Source organism: Anarhichas minor, unplaced genomic scaffold (genome assembly GCF_050575085.1).
Source record: "Anarhichas minor isolate MPS153535 unplaced genomic scaffold, ASM5057508v1 ptg000011l, whole genome shotgun sequence".
Classification (NCBI taxonomy): Eukaryota; Metazoa; Chordata; class Actinopteri; order Perciformes; family Anarhichadidae; genus Anarhichas; species Anarhichas minor.
This window is the reverse complement of record NW_027466457.1, coordinates 3,329,864-3,344,579: the sequence shown is the minus strand read 5'-3', so window position 1 is coordinate 3,344,579 and position 14,716 is coordinate 3,329,864. Positions and strand designations below refer to the sequence as shown.

General features: G+C 41.3%; 1 protein-coding gene across 1 annotated transcript; it reads left to right on the top strand.

Annotated features, from left to right (window-relative positions):
• The first annotated feature begins 6,329 nt into the window (after window positions 1-6,329).
• On the top strand, window positions 6,330-14,339 carry LOC142947870 (uncharacterized). The gene is made up of 4 exons (XM_076089739.1): window positions 6,330-6,483; window positions 7,171-8,306; window positions 11,431-11,557; window positions 12,245-14,339. Exons 1-4 carry the CDS (start codon window positions 6,330-6,332, stop codon window positions 13,135-13,137), a joined length of 2,310 nt encoding a protein of 769 aa, XP_075945854.1. The 3' UTR covers window positions 13,138-14,339.
• Window positions 14,340-14,716: the final 377 nt, after the last annotated feature.

The following is a 14,716-nucleotide window of genomic DNA, read 5'->3' as shown; positions in this document are numbered from 1 at the left end:
TTGTTCAGCACTATGTACCTATCGTTGGGGTGTGCCACTATTGTTCAGTGGTATGTACCTATCCCTCGAGTGGTATGCCGGTACTTTTCCCATCACATACTGTAATCCAGTATATGGTAATATACCGTAAATGTAAATTACGGTAGCTTCACCGTAAGAAAACGGTAAATTACTGCGTCCCTGCTGCCAGTAAGTTGCCGTTATTTTATGGTGAAATTGTTTAGACCACTCACCTGACACTATGGAGGTCTGGCTTCAGGATAATTTAACCGCACGGCATGATTGGTGATTTAATGTTTCTATCAGACGAGGATTTTTAATAGATTTTCTTTCAACACACATTGATTATTTTCCTTGAAACTAACAAGTTAACAGATATTAATATATTCACCGAATGGGAAACATTCATTTCTGAAACAGCTAATAGAGACTGTTGGGGCTCAGGCCCGCACCATCCGCTCTACTGTTTAAACTTTAAAATCTCCCTTAACTGCTGCTGGCAAACAAGTCCTGGCAAAACAAGTTATTCAGGGTAACGCCTATCTGTGTCAAAAGGTAAGAGATTAGTGTTGTTTGTAAGTCCATGAACTATGCAGCTTCATGCAGCAGTTATTTCTGTCACACCCCCATTTTACACCACAGCAGTCTAGCTTATCCTGTCTCTTCTCAATGCCACTTGTCAAGCTCATGCATATTTAACTGCTCGTCCTGCTATCAGATGAGCCTTACTAGCTGAAGGGGTGGAGCTGGGGAGATGAGCATGATGTGTTCAGCGAGGGGGCTGGGTTTATGAAAAGCAGCTACACCTGCCCCTCCTCACCACGAATGGATGCGTTATGAGACGGAGAGGAGATCTAAGCAGTTCGTTCGGATCAGCTGCAGACAGGAGCGGGCTCACAATGCCTAGAGACTAAAACCTGGATTCTACACTTTCATTAACTGGATCTTTAGAAGATGAAAATAGTTTCAGAGGCTCTGGCTGAACGGTACTTTGGACATTGAGGAATACTTTAATATCATCTCTCCCTCCACTTCAACAGTGAACCCTCACACCAGAGAGAAGTGGAGAGGGAAATTCTGTGTTACCTCTCAGGGACCCGTGCATGGCACCACTGAACGGTGGAGCCAACCCCCGGTGCCACAAACTCAGGATGATGAACGGCTTCTAGTGGATTTATTTTTTACTCGTTGTCCGAACAGAGTGTATTAGTGAGGTATCAAGAACTGTTTTCAAATAACATTGAAAGAAAGACAAAAAAGACACGGAGAAAAATGCCTTTTGGTGGGTTAGCAGGTTTGAAGAAACTTAACAGCGTGACAGCCCGTTGAAGTAAATAACACACACGCGCTGGTAGTTTTAGCTGCGTGTCAAATTAGCTGGAAGACGATGTTGTAGATGTAGTGAAGACAATAACTTTAATCGTAATTATTAAACAACAATAATGTCTGTAGTCCCGTTTTTGAGACAGTTTGTCAATGAGCGACTAACTGCTGCTGCTGAAGAAATATTCGAAGTTTTGGAGAAAACTATCGTCGAGCACGAGAAACAGATCGATCGTCAGCGCAGACTGTTGGATATCGTTTTGAAAGCGGAAGGTAAGTTAAACAGGATAGGTATGTAAAACCTTTATAGTCTTTAGAAAGCCAACAGAGGAGCATGTCTGACACCATAACGTCACGTGTTGTATCTTCAGTTTTTCTATCATCACAGTATCATATTCTATTCATCCTCTGTCCCCCAGAGCTCCCACAACAACATGTCTGTGAGGAGGACGAGCATCTCTCTGACCAGCAGCAGCTCTTTGTTCAGGAGAGGAATTCCAGTCTGGACCAAGAGGACCCAGAACCTCCACAGATTGAAGAGCAGCAGGATGAACTCTGGACCAGTGAGGAGGGAGAGCAGCTTGTCCTGAAGCAGAAGACTGATGTCTTTATGTTGATTCCTACTTCTGAGGAAAGTGACCCCAGTGAAGACCAGACCAGACCAAACTTTAGTGTCGATGAAACTCAGCCTTTCAGCAACATCCCAGTTAAAAGCTCTGTGGTATCAGAACCAAGTGGTGACCAGCAGCTCCTCTCTCACAACTCTCATGAAGCTGAGAGCCAAGATCAGGAAGGAGACAAGAATGGAGACTCAGGATCAACTGATGCAGAGCCAGAACAACAGAATCAACATCACGCAAACAATCCCGCTATGGCAACGATTCACTGTCATACTCAGACATTCAAATGTGACATGTGTGAGAAAGCTTTTAAATATAAGTCATATTTGCAGAGACACATGATAGTACACAAATGTACGAAGCTGCTTACTTGTAAAACATGTGGGAAAAGTTTCCAATATAACAGTTATTTAAAAGTCCACATGAGAATTCACACAGGTGAGAAACCATATACTTGCAAAACATGTGGGAAAGGTTTCAGATGTAGTACTGACATGAAAAGCCACATGAGCATACACACAGGTGAGATACCGTACCTTTGCAAGATATGCGGGAAAACATTCCGTGAGAACTCATCATTGAAAATCCACATGAGAACCCACACAGGTGAGAGACCGTATACTTGCAAAACGTGTGGAAAAGATTTCAGATTTGGCAGTAACTTAAACGACCATATGAGGATACACACAGGTGAGAGACCGTATACTTGCAAAACGTGTGGAAAAGATTTCAGATTTCGCAGTAACTTTAGCGACCATATGAAGATACACACAGGTGAAAAGCTGTATCACTGCAGCACAAACGTTCCAGTTAGAGCCACAAAAAATATGAACAAAAGCACGCACATCCAGGTGCCTTAATACTAAGAAGGCCGGCTCCATCATTGGCTGCAAACTGGACACTCTGGAAACGGTGGTGGAGAGGAGGACACTAAAGAAACTATTATCCATATTGGATAACCCGGACCACCCTCTCCACCACCTACTGCAGCGCAGCACTTTCTCCAACAGACTCATCCAGCTCCGCTGTCACAAGGACTGATACAGGAGATCTTTGTATTCACATACATCACATTATGTCTGAACAGGATTTCTCAGAACTCATACAGTCTTTGATGTCTTGTGAGCCTTTGTTTCACACAGAAGTGGCTGTTAAACTAATGGTGTGATGTGGCTGACCGATTGTTGTGTGTGCATAAGAGCATTTGTCTAACGTCATTTTTAAAAAGACCAGCATCCTGGGTTTTCTGTAAGTAGTTCCAGTGTGCACTGTTGAAAAGACTGACAGCTTGATAGTTTGATGGACAGGAAACGAGATTGGAAACTGAATATAGCATCGCTTTTGTAATTAAATAATTGGTCATGTGTAAATATGTGTGAAAGATTTCAGATGTGGAAGTAACGTGAACACCCACATGAGAACCCACACAGGTTAAAAGTTGCATCACTGCAGCACAAAGGTTCCAGTTGTAGTCACAACCACACAGGTGAGTAGTCATTTACTTGGAAATTAAAGGGAAGAGATTTCAGAATGAATAGTGGCTTGTTGCTGTTTATGTGAAGAGTCCACAGTGTTGAGGAATCATCATGAAACGATTAGATGTTAGAGGTCTTGAGATAAGGAGTTTGAAGGAGTTTTGTAAATATGCAGAATATGTGTAGGTTTTTATTGACGGATTAAAAGATCCATTTACAGGAAATAAAAGTTGACATTAGTTATAGTTGATAATATCACCTAAAATGTAGAGCCAAAACCACAGAAGAGACACCACAAAAGCAAAGGTCACAGATACAATGCAGGCAAGATGACAATACCTGCGGGAAAAGATTCAATCTAACATCAGCATTTAACATCCATATGAGAGGCCATACAGGCGAGAAGTTAAATTTATGCAAAACACGGTCAAGAGTTTGGATGTAAAGGTGAGTTGAAAGTCCACGTGGAAACCCACATGCGTGTAAAACATGTGGAAGAGCTTTCAGACTCAGTGGTCCACATGATGAGATACTTTTATGGGTCTCATTTAGCGAGGTGTGTAAGATCACATAAGGGCCTTGCAGCATTGTATTTGCAAAGAATGTGGGAGATGATTTATTTCTAGTGGTTTACTGTGAAAACTAGAGAAACCGTAGAATTGAAACTCTTGGTGACGTGGTAACTCAATGAAAGTAGCTACATCTATGTAACTGAATGTAAAAGGTTTTAGATGTCAATGTCTTAGTGAAAGGTTTTTCTGTCATATGACTTTTACTTAGATTTCTGTGTGCAGACAGTACTTTCATGTGGGAGAAAAATGTATTTGTGTCTTGAAATATATTTGTGTAAAACCAATCAAATCCATAATTTGAAATCTATCCATGTATATTCACATTCATCCTGTGATAATGGCCTGTATCATTGTCATATGTTCTTCACGTCTCTGAGACAGGGAGTCTACTAGTATAGCGGCCTTGGAGCCCGGGTGAAGATTTATAACACAGGAGAAGAACAGGAGCTGATCGCTGTGCCGGGGGAACTTGGGGTAGAATGAAGGTATAAAATAATGTACAATGCTATTGTGAAGCGAGTTGACTCCGGACAGCTCGGTTTACTTGGATACTTTGTGATGCAAATAAATCTGCGTGAACTGAAGAAAATCCAATCTCTCTTGTGTTCTGTGGGTGTTCGTTACTGAGTTCCTAGTGAGATCCTGTGGTGTCTCACCACGAGTCAGATAGAGAACAGTTCCTGAGCCAGCCGTTAGGTAAAGTAAAAGATTCACAATCATGAAAAAAAGTTTCACAGTGAGTGCACAGTAGTGACCAAGTAATAGAAAGTAAGTTGTTGGTTTTGCCAAATGTTCATTTACAAATTCATAATCATTGTTTTAAGTTTAACAAGAATTTAGAATCAATCTAACTATAAATGTGTATAAGACCTGTTAACAAGCTAGACTGTGATGCAGTTCTATTACACTGTTCTTGATACTATTTTAATTCAGTGTCTGAGGGAGTGATGCCAAGATCGAAAAGTGGCCGTTGGTGTGCCACTGTTGTTCAGCGGTATGTACCTAACGTTGGGGTGTGCCACTATTGTTCAGTAGTATGTACCTATCCCTCGAGTGGTATGCCGGTACTTTTCCCATCACATACTGTAATCCAGTATATGGTAATATACCGTAAATGTAAATTACGGTAGCTTCACCGTAAGAAAACGGTAAATTACTGCGTCCCTGCTGCCAGTAAGTTGCCGTTATTTTATGGTGAAATTGTTTAGACCACTCACCTGACACTATGGAGGTCTGGCTTCAGGATAATTTAACCGCACGGCATGATTGGTGATTTAATGTTTCTATCAGACGAGGATTTTTAATAGATTTTCTTTCAACACACATTGATTATTTTCCTTGAAACTAACAAGTTAACAGATATTAATATATTCACCGAATGGGAAACATTCATTTCTGACCATCGCTAAAAGAGACTGTTGGGGCTCAGGAACGCCTATCTGTGTCAAAAGGTAAGAGATTGGTGTTGTTTGTAAGTCCATGAACTATGCAGCTTCATGCAGCAGTTATTTCTGTCACACCCCCATTTTACACCACAGCAGTCTAGCTTATCCTGTCTCTTCTCAATGCCACTTGTCAAGCTCATGCATGTTTAACTGCTCGTCCTGCTATCAGATGAGCCTTACTAGCTGAAGGGGTGGAGCTGGGGAGATGAGGATGATGTGTTCAGCGAGGGGGCTGGGTTTATGAAAAGCAGCTACACCTGCCCCTCCTCACCACGAATGGATGCGTTATGAGACGGAGAGGAGATCTAAGCAGTTCGTTCGGATCAGCTGCAGACAGGAGCGGGCTCACAATGCCCAGAGACTAAAACCTGGATTCTACACTTTCATTAACTGGATCTTTAGAAGATGAAAATAGTTTCAGAGGCTCTGGCTGAACGGTACTTTGGACATTGAGGAATACTTAAATATCATCTCTCCCTCCACTTCAACAGTGAACCCTCACACCAGAGAGAAGTGGAGAGGGAAATTCTGTGTTACCTCTCAGGGACCCGTGCATGGCACCACTGAACGGTGGAGCCAACCCCCGGTGCCACAAGCTCAGGATGATGAACGGCTTCTAGTGGATTTATTTTTTACTCGTTGTCCGAACAGAGTGTGTTAGTGAGGTATCAAGACACTGTTTTCAAATAACGTTGAAAGAAAGACAAAAAAGACACGGAGAAAAATGCCTTTTGGTGGGTTAGCAGGTTTGAAGAAACTTAACAGCGTGACAGCCCGTTGAAGTAAATAACACACACGCGCTGGTAGTTTTAGCTGCGTGTCAAATTAGCTGGAAGACGATGTTGTAGATGTAGTGAAGACAATAACTTTAATCGTAATTATTAAACAGCAATAATGTCTGTAGTCCCGTTTTTGAGACAGTTTGTCAACGAGCGACTAACTGCTGCTGCTGAAGAAATATTCGAAGTTTTGGAGAAAACTATCGTCGAGCACGAGAAACAGATCGATCGTCAGCGCAGACTGTTGGATATCGTTTTGAAAGCGGAAGGTAAGTTAAACAGGATAGGTATGTAAAACCTTTATAGTCTTTAGAAAGCCAACAGAGGAGCATGTCTGACACCATAACGTCACGTGTTGTATCTTCAGTTTTTCTATCATCACAGTATCATATTCTATTCATCCTCTGTCCCCCAGAGCTCCCACAACAACATGTCTGTGAGGAGGACATTTGAGGCTTCTATTTTGTAAAATGTCTCAATCAGTATTGTAAAATTATTTTATTTACAGTATGTCAGAGATGTCTTGAACATAAAAATATCAGTCATTTTCTGGAATTATTGAGAATTGTCTATTAATAGCACCTCAAATATTGAGAAATTAGCTATTTTCAATCCAATTAATCTTATTTCCATATTATGCATTTTGTATCTATGCTCCCTCAATCCTGCTGTGGGCCGTTTGAATGCGTTTACCATGAATGTAGTGTTTGTATTCAGCCATCACACACAATACACTAAGTGTAGCCAAATACAATCTAGTGTACAATATGACTGAAAAGACACAGGCAGAAGCATAATGCTTCTATATGTTTATCCTACATTCTTATCAATTAAACTAGTTAAGAAAATAAAGTAAGACAGAATATGGGTGCACTACCATTTTAGTGTCAGCTGATTTGACAACGGTTTCTATCATCACAGTAGGATCAGATTCCTTTCATCCTTTGTCCCTCCAGAGCTCCCACAACAACATGTCTGTGAGGAGGACGAGCATCTCTCTGACCAGCAGCAGCTCTTTGTTCAGGAGAGGAACTCCAGTCTGGACCAAGAGGACCCAGAACCTCCACAGATTGAAGAGCAGCAGGATGAACTCTGGACCAGTGAGGAGGGAGAGCAGCTTGTCCTGAAGCAGAAGACTGATGTCTTTATGTTGATTCCTGCTTCTGAGGAAAGTGACCCCAGTGAAGACCAGACCAGACCAAACTTTAGTGTCGATGAAACTCAGCCTTTCAGCAACATCCCAGTTAAAAGCTCTGTGGTATCAGAACCAAGTGGTGACCAGCAGCTCCTCTCTCACAACTCTCATGAAGCTGAGAGCCAAGATCAGGAAGGAGGCAAGAATGGAGACTCAGGATCAACTGATGCAGAGCCAGAACAACAGAATCAACATCACGCAAACAATCCCGCTATGGCAACGATTCACTGTCATACTCAGACATTCAAATGTGACATGTGTGAGAAAGCTTTTAAGTGTAAGTCATATTTGCAGAGACACATGATAGTACACAAATGTACGAAGTCGCATACTTGTAAAACATGTGGGAAAAGTTTCCAATATAACAGTTATTTAAAAGTCCACATGAGAATCCACACAGGTGAGAAACCATATACTTGCAAAACATGTGAGAAAGCTTTCAGATGTAGTACTGACATGAAAAGCCACATGAGGATACACACAGGTGAGAGGCCGTACCTTTGCAAGATATGCGGGAAAACATTCCGTGACAACTCATCATTGAAAATCCACATGAGAATCCACACAGCTGAGAGACCGTATACTTGCCAAATATGTGAGAGAGCTTTCAGATTTAACGGTCACTTGAAAATCCACATGAGAACCCACACAGGTGAGAGACCGTATACTTGCAAAACGTGTGGAAAAGATTTCAGATTTGGCAGTAACTTAAACGACCATATGAGGATACACACAGGTGAGAGACCGTATACTTGCAAAACGTGTGGAAAAGATTTCAGATTTGGCAGTAACTTAAACGACCATATGAAGATACACACAGGTGAAAAGCTGTATCACTGCAGCACAAACGTTCCAGTTAGAGTCACAAAAAATATGAACAAAAGCACGCACGTCCAGGTGCCTTAATACTAAGAAGGCCGGCTCCATCATTGGCTGCAAACTGGACACTCTGGAAACGGTGGTGGAGAGGAGGACACTAAAGAAACTATTATCCATATTGGATAACCCGGACCACCCTCTCCACCACCTACTGCAGCGCAGCACTTTCTCCAACAGACTCATCCAGCTCCGCTGTCACAAGGACTGATACAGGAGATCTTTGTATTCACATACATCACATTATGTCTGAACAGAGTATGTGTAGGTTTTTATTGACGGATTAAAAGATCCATTAACAGGAAATAAAAGTTGACATTAGTTATAGTTCATAATATCACCTAAAATGTAGAGCCAAAACCACAGAAGAGACACCACAAAAGCAAAGGTCACAGATACAATGCAGGCAAGATGACAATACCTGCGGGAAAAGATTCAATCTAACATCAGCATTTAACATCCATATGAGAGGCCATACAGGCGAGAAGTTAAATTGATGCAAAACACGGTCAAGAGTTTGGATGTAAAGGTGAGTTGAACGTCCACGTGGAAACCCACATGCGTGTAAAACATGTGGAAGAGCTTTCAGACTCAGTGGTCCACATGATGAGATACTTTTATGGGTCTCATTTAGCGAGGTGTGTAAGATCACATAAGGGCCTTGCAGCATTGTATTTGCAAAGAATGTGGGAGATGATTTATTTCTAGTGGTTTACTGTGAAAACTAGAGAAACCGTAGAATTGAAACTCTTGGTGACGTGGTAACTCAATGAAAGTAGCTACATCTATGTAACTGAATGTAAAAGGTTTTAGATGTCAATGTCTTAGTGAAAGGTTTTTCTGTCATATGACTTTTACTTAGATTTCTGTATGCAGACAGTACTTTCATGTGGGAGAAAAATGTATTTGTGTCTTGAAATATATTTGTGTAAAACCAATCATATCCATAATTTGAAATCTATCCATGTATATTCACATTCATCCTGTGATAATGGCCTGTATCATTGTCATATGTTCTTCACGTCTCTGAGACAGGGAGTCTACTAGTATAGCGGCCTTGGAGCCCGGGTGAAGATTTATAACACAGGAGAAGAACAGGAGCTGATCGCTGTGCCGGGGGAACTTGGGGTAGAATGAAGGTATAAAATAATGTACAATGCTATTGTGAAGCGAGTTGACTCCGGACAGCTCGGTTTACTTGGATACTTTGTGATGCAAATAAATCTGCGTGAACTGAAGAAAATCCAATCTCTCTTGTGTTCTGTGGGTGTTCGTTACTGAGTTCCTAGTGAGATCCTGTGGTGTCTCACCACGAGTCAGATAGAGAACAGTTCCTGAGCCAGCCGTTAGGTAAAGTAAAAGATTCACAATCATGAAAAAAAGTTTCACAGTGAGTGCACAGTAGTGACCAAGTAATAGAAAGTAAGTTGTTGGTTTTGCCAAATGTTCATTTACAAATTCATAATCATTGTTTTAAGTTTAACAAGAATTTAGAATCAATCTAACTATGAATGTGTATAAGACCTGTTAACAAGCTAGACTGTGATGCAGTTCTATTACACTGTTCTTAATGCTATTTTAATTCAGTGTCTGAGGGAGTGATGCCAAGATCGAAAAGTGGCCGTTGGTATGCTGCTGTTGTTCAGCAGTAGGTACCTATCCCTCGAGTGGTATGTTGTTCAGCGGTATGTACCTATCGTTGGGGTGTGCCACTATTGTTCAGTGGTATGTACCTATCCCTCGAGTGGTATGCCGGTACTTTTCCCATCACATACTGTAATCCAGTATATGGTAATATACCGTAAATGTAAATTACGGTAGCTTCACCGTAAGAAAACGGTAAATTACTGCGTCCCTGCTGCCAGTAAGTTGCCGTTATTTTATGGTGAAATTGTTTAGACCACTCACCTGACACTATGGAGGTCTGGCTTCAGGGTAATTTAACCGCACGGCATGATTGGTGATTTAATGTTTCTATCAGACGAGGATTTTTAATAGATTTTCTTTCAACACACATTGATTATTTTCCTTGAAACTAACAAGTTAACAGATATTAATATATTCACCGAATGGGTAACGTTCATTTCTGACACAGCTAATAGAGACTGTTGGGGCTCAGGCCCGCACCATCCGCTCTACTGTTTAAACTTTAAAATCTCCCTTAACTGCTGCTGGCAAACAAGTCCTGGCAAAACAAGTTATTCAGGTTTACGCCTATCTGTGTCAAAAGGTAAGAGATTGGTGTTGTTTGTAAGTCCATGAACTATGCAGCTTCATGCAGCAGTTATTTCTGTCACACCCCCATTTTACACCACAGCAGTCTAGCTTATCCTGTCTCTTCTCAATGCCACTTGTCAAGCTCATGCATGTTTAACTGCTCGTCCTGCTATCAGATGAGCCTTACTAGCTGAAGGGGTGGAGCTGGGGAGATGAGGATGATGTGTTCAGCGAGGGGGCTGGGTTTATGAAAAGCAGCTACACCTGCCCCTCCTCACCACGAATGGATGCGTTATGAGACGGAGAGGAGATCTAAGCAGTTCGTTCGGATCAGCTGCAGACAGGAGCGGGCTCACAATGCCCAGAGACTAAAACCTGGATTCTACACTTTCATTAACTGGATCTTTAGAAGATGAAAATAGTTTCAGAGGCTCTGGCTGAACGGTACTTTGGACATTGAGGAATACTTTAATATCATCTCTCCCTCCACTTCAACAGTGAACCCTCACACCAGAGAGAAGTGGAGAGGGAAATTCTGTGTTACCTCTCAGGGACCCGTGCATGGCACCACTGAACGGTGGAGCCAACCCCCGGTGCCACAAACTCAGGATGATGAACGGCTTCTAGTGGATTTATTTTTTACTCGTTGTCCGAACAGAGTGTGTTAGTGAGGTATCAAGACACTGTTTTCAGATAATGGTGAAAGAAAGACAAAAAAGACACGGAGAAAAATGCCTTTTGGTGGGTTAGCAGGTTTGAAGAAACTTAACAGCGTGACAGCCCGTTGAAGTAAATAACACACACGCGCTGGTAGTTTTAGCTGCGTGTCAAATTAGCTGGAAGACGATGTTGTAGATGTAGTGAAGACAATAACTTTAATCGTAATTATTAAAAAACAATAATGTCTGTAGTCCCGGTTTTGAGACAGTTTGTCAACGAGCGACTAACTGCTGCTGCTGAAGAAATATTCGAAGTTTTGGAGAAAACTATCGTCGAGCACGAGAAACAGATCGATCGTCAGCGCAGACTGTTGGATATCGTTTTGAAAGCGGAAGGTAAGTTAAACAGGATAGGTATGTAAAACCTTTATAGTCTTTAGAAAGCCAACAGAGGAGCATGTCTGACACCATAACGTCACGTGTTGTATCTTCAGTTTTTCTATCATCACAGTATCATATTCTATTCATCCTCTGTCCCCCAGAGCTCCCACAACAACATGTCTGTGAGGAGGACATTTGAGGCTTTTATTTTGTAAAATGTCTCAATCAGTATTGTAAAATTCTTTTATTTTCAGTATGTCAGAGATGTCTTGAACATAAAAATATCAGTCATTTTCTGTAATTATTGAGAATTATTTATTAATAGCACCTCAAATATTGAGAAATCATCTGTTTCCAATTCAATTAATCTTATTTCCATATTATGCATTTTGTATCTATGCTCCCTCAATCCTGCTGTGGGCCGTTTGAATGCGTTTACCATGAATGTAGTGTTTGTATTCAGCCATCGCACACAATACAATAAGTGTAGCCAAATACAATCTAGTGTACAATATGACTGAAAAGACACAGGCAGAAGCATAATGCTTCTATATGTTTATCCTACATTCTTATCAATTAAACTAGTTAAGAAAATAAAGTAAGACAGAATATGGGTGCACTACCATTTTAGTGTCAGCTGATTTGACAACGGTTTCTATCATCACAGTAGTATCAGATTCCTTTCATCCTTTGTCCCTCCAGAGCTCCCACAACAACATGTCTGTGAGGAGGACGAGCATCTCTCTGACCAGCAGCAGCTCTTTGTTCAGGAGAGGAACTCCAGTCTGGACCAAGAGGACCCAGAACCTCCACAGATTGAAGAGCAGCAGGATGAACTCTGGACCAGTGAGGAGGGAGAGCAGCTTGTCCTGAAGCAGAAGACTGATGTCTTTATGTTGATTCCTGCTTCTGAGGAAAGTGACCCCAGTGAAGACCAGACCAGACCAAACTTTAGTGTCGATGAAACTCAGCCTTTCAGCAACATCCCAGTTAAAAGCTCTGTGGTATCAGAACCAAGTGGTGACCAGCAGCTCCTCTCTCACAACTCTCATGAAGCTGAGAGCCAAGATCAGGAAGGAGACAAGAATGGAGACTCAGGATCAACTGATGCAGAGCCAGAACAACAGAATCAACATCACGCAAACAATCCCGCTATGGAAACGATTCACTGTCATACTCAGACATTCAAATGTGACATGTGTGAGAAAGCTTTTAAATATAAGTCATATTTGCAGAGACACATGATAGTACACAAATGTACGAAGCTGCTTACTTGTAAAACATGTGGGAAAAGTTTCCAATATAACAGTTATTTAAAAGTCCACATGAGAATTCACACAGGTGAGAAACCGTATACTTGCAAAACATGTGGGAAAGCTTTCAGATGTAGTACTGACATGAAAAGCCACATGAGGATACACACAGGTGAGATACCGTATACTTGCAAAACGTGTGGAAAAGATTTCAGATTTGGCAGTAACTTTAGCGACCATATGAAGATACACACAGGTGAAAAGCTGTATCACTGCAGCACAAACGTTCCAGTTAGAGTCACAAAAAATATGAACAAAAGCACGCACGTCCAGGTGCCTTAATACTAAGAAGGCCGGCTCCATCATTGGCTGCAAACTGGACACTCTGGAAACAGTGGTGGAGAGGAGGACACTAAAGAAACTATTATCCATATTGGATAACCCGGACCACCCTCTCCACCACCTACTGCAGCGCAGCACTTTCTCCAACAGACTCATCCAGCTCCGCTGTCACAAGGACTGATACAGGAGATCTTTGTATTCACATACATCACATTATGTCTGAACAGAGTATGTGTAGGTTTTTATTGACGGATTAAAAGATCCATTAACAGGAAATAAAAGTTGACATTAGTTATAGTTGATAATATCACCTAAAATGTAGAGCCAAAACCACAGAAGAGACACCACAAAAGCAAAGGTCACAGATACAATGCAGGCAAGATGACAATACCTGCGGGAAAAGATTCAATCTAACATCAGCATTTAACATCCATATGAGAGGCCATACAGGCGAGAAGTTAAATTGATGCAAAACACGGTCAAGAGTTTGGATGTAAAGGTGAGTTGAAAGTCCACGTGGAAACCCACATGCGTGTAAAACATGTGGAAGAGCTTTCAGACTCAGTGGTCCACATGATGAGATACTTTTATGGGTCTCATTTAGCGAGGTGTGTAAGATCACATAAGGGCCTTGCAGCATTGTATTTGCAAAGAATGTGGGAGATGATTTATTTCTAGTGGTTTACTGTGAAAACTAGAGAAACCGTAGAATTGAAACTCTTGGTGACGTGGTAACTCAATGAAAGTAGCTACATCTATGTAACTGAATGTAAAAGGTTTTAGATGTCAATGTCTTAGTGAAAGGTTTTTCTGTCATATGACTTTTACTTAGATTTCTGTGTGCAGACAGTACTTTCATGTGGGAGAAAAATGTATTTGTGTCTTGAAATATATTTGTGTAAAACCAATCAAATCCATAATTTGAAATCTATCCATGTATATTCACATTCATCCTGTGATAATGGCCTGTATCATTGTCATATGTGCTTCACGTCTCTGAGACAGGGAGTCTACTAGTATAGCGGCCTTGGAGCCCGGGTGAAGATTTATAACACAGGAGAAGAACAGGAGCTGATCGCTGTGCCGGGGGAACTTGGGGTAGAATGAAGGTATAAAATAATGTACAATGCTATTGTGAAGCGAGTTGACTCCGGACAGCTCGGTTTACTTGGATACTTTGTGATGCAAATAAATCTGCGTGAACTGAAGAAAATCCAATCTCTCTTGTGTTCTGTGGGTGTTCGTTACTGAGTTCCTAGTGAGATCCTGTGGTGTCTCACCACGAGTCAGATAGAGAACAGTTCCTGAGCCAGCCGTTAGGTAAAGTAAAAGATTCACAATCATGAAAAAAAGTTTCACAGTGAGTGCACAGTAGTGACCAAGTAATAGAAAGTAAGTTGTTGGTTTTGCCAAATGTTCATTTACAAATTCATAATCATTGTTTTAAGTTTAACAAGAATTTAGAATCAATCTAACTATAAATGTGTATAAGACCTGTTAACAAGCTAGACTGTGATGCAGTTCTATTACACTGTTCTTGATGCTATTTTAATTCAGTGTCTGAGGGAGTGATGCCAAG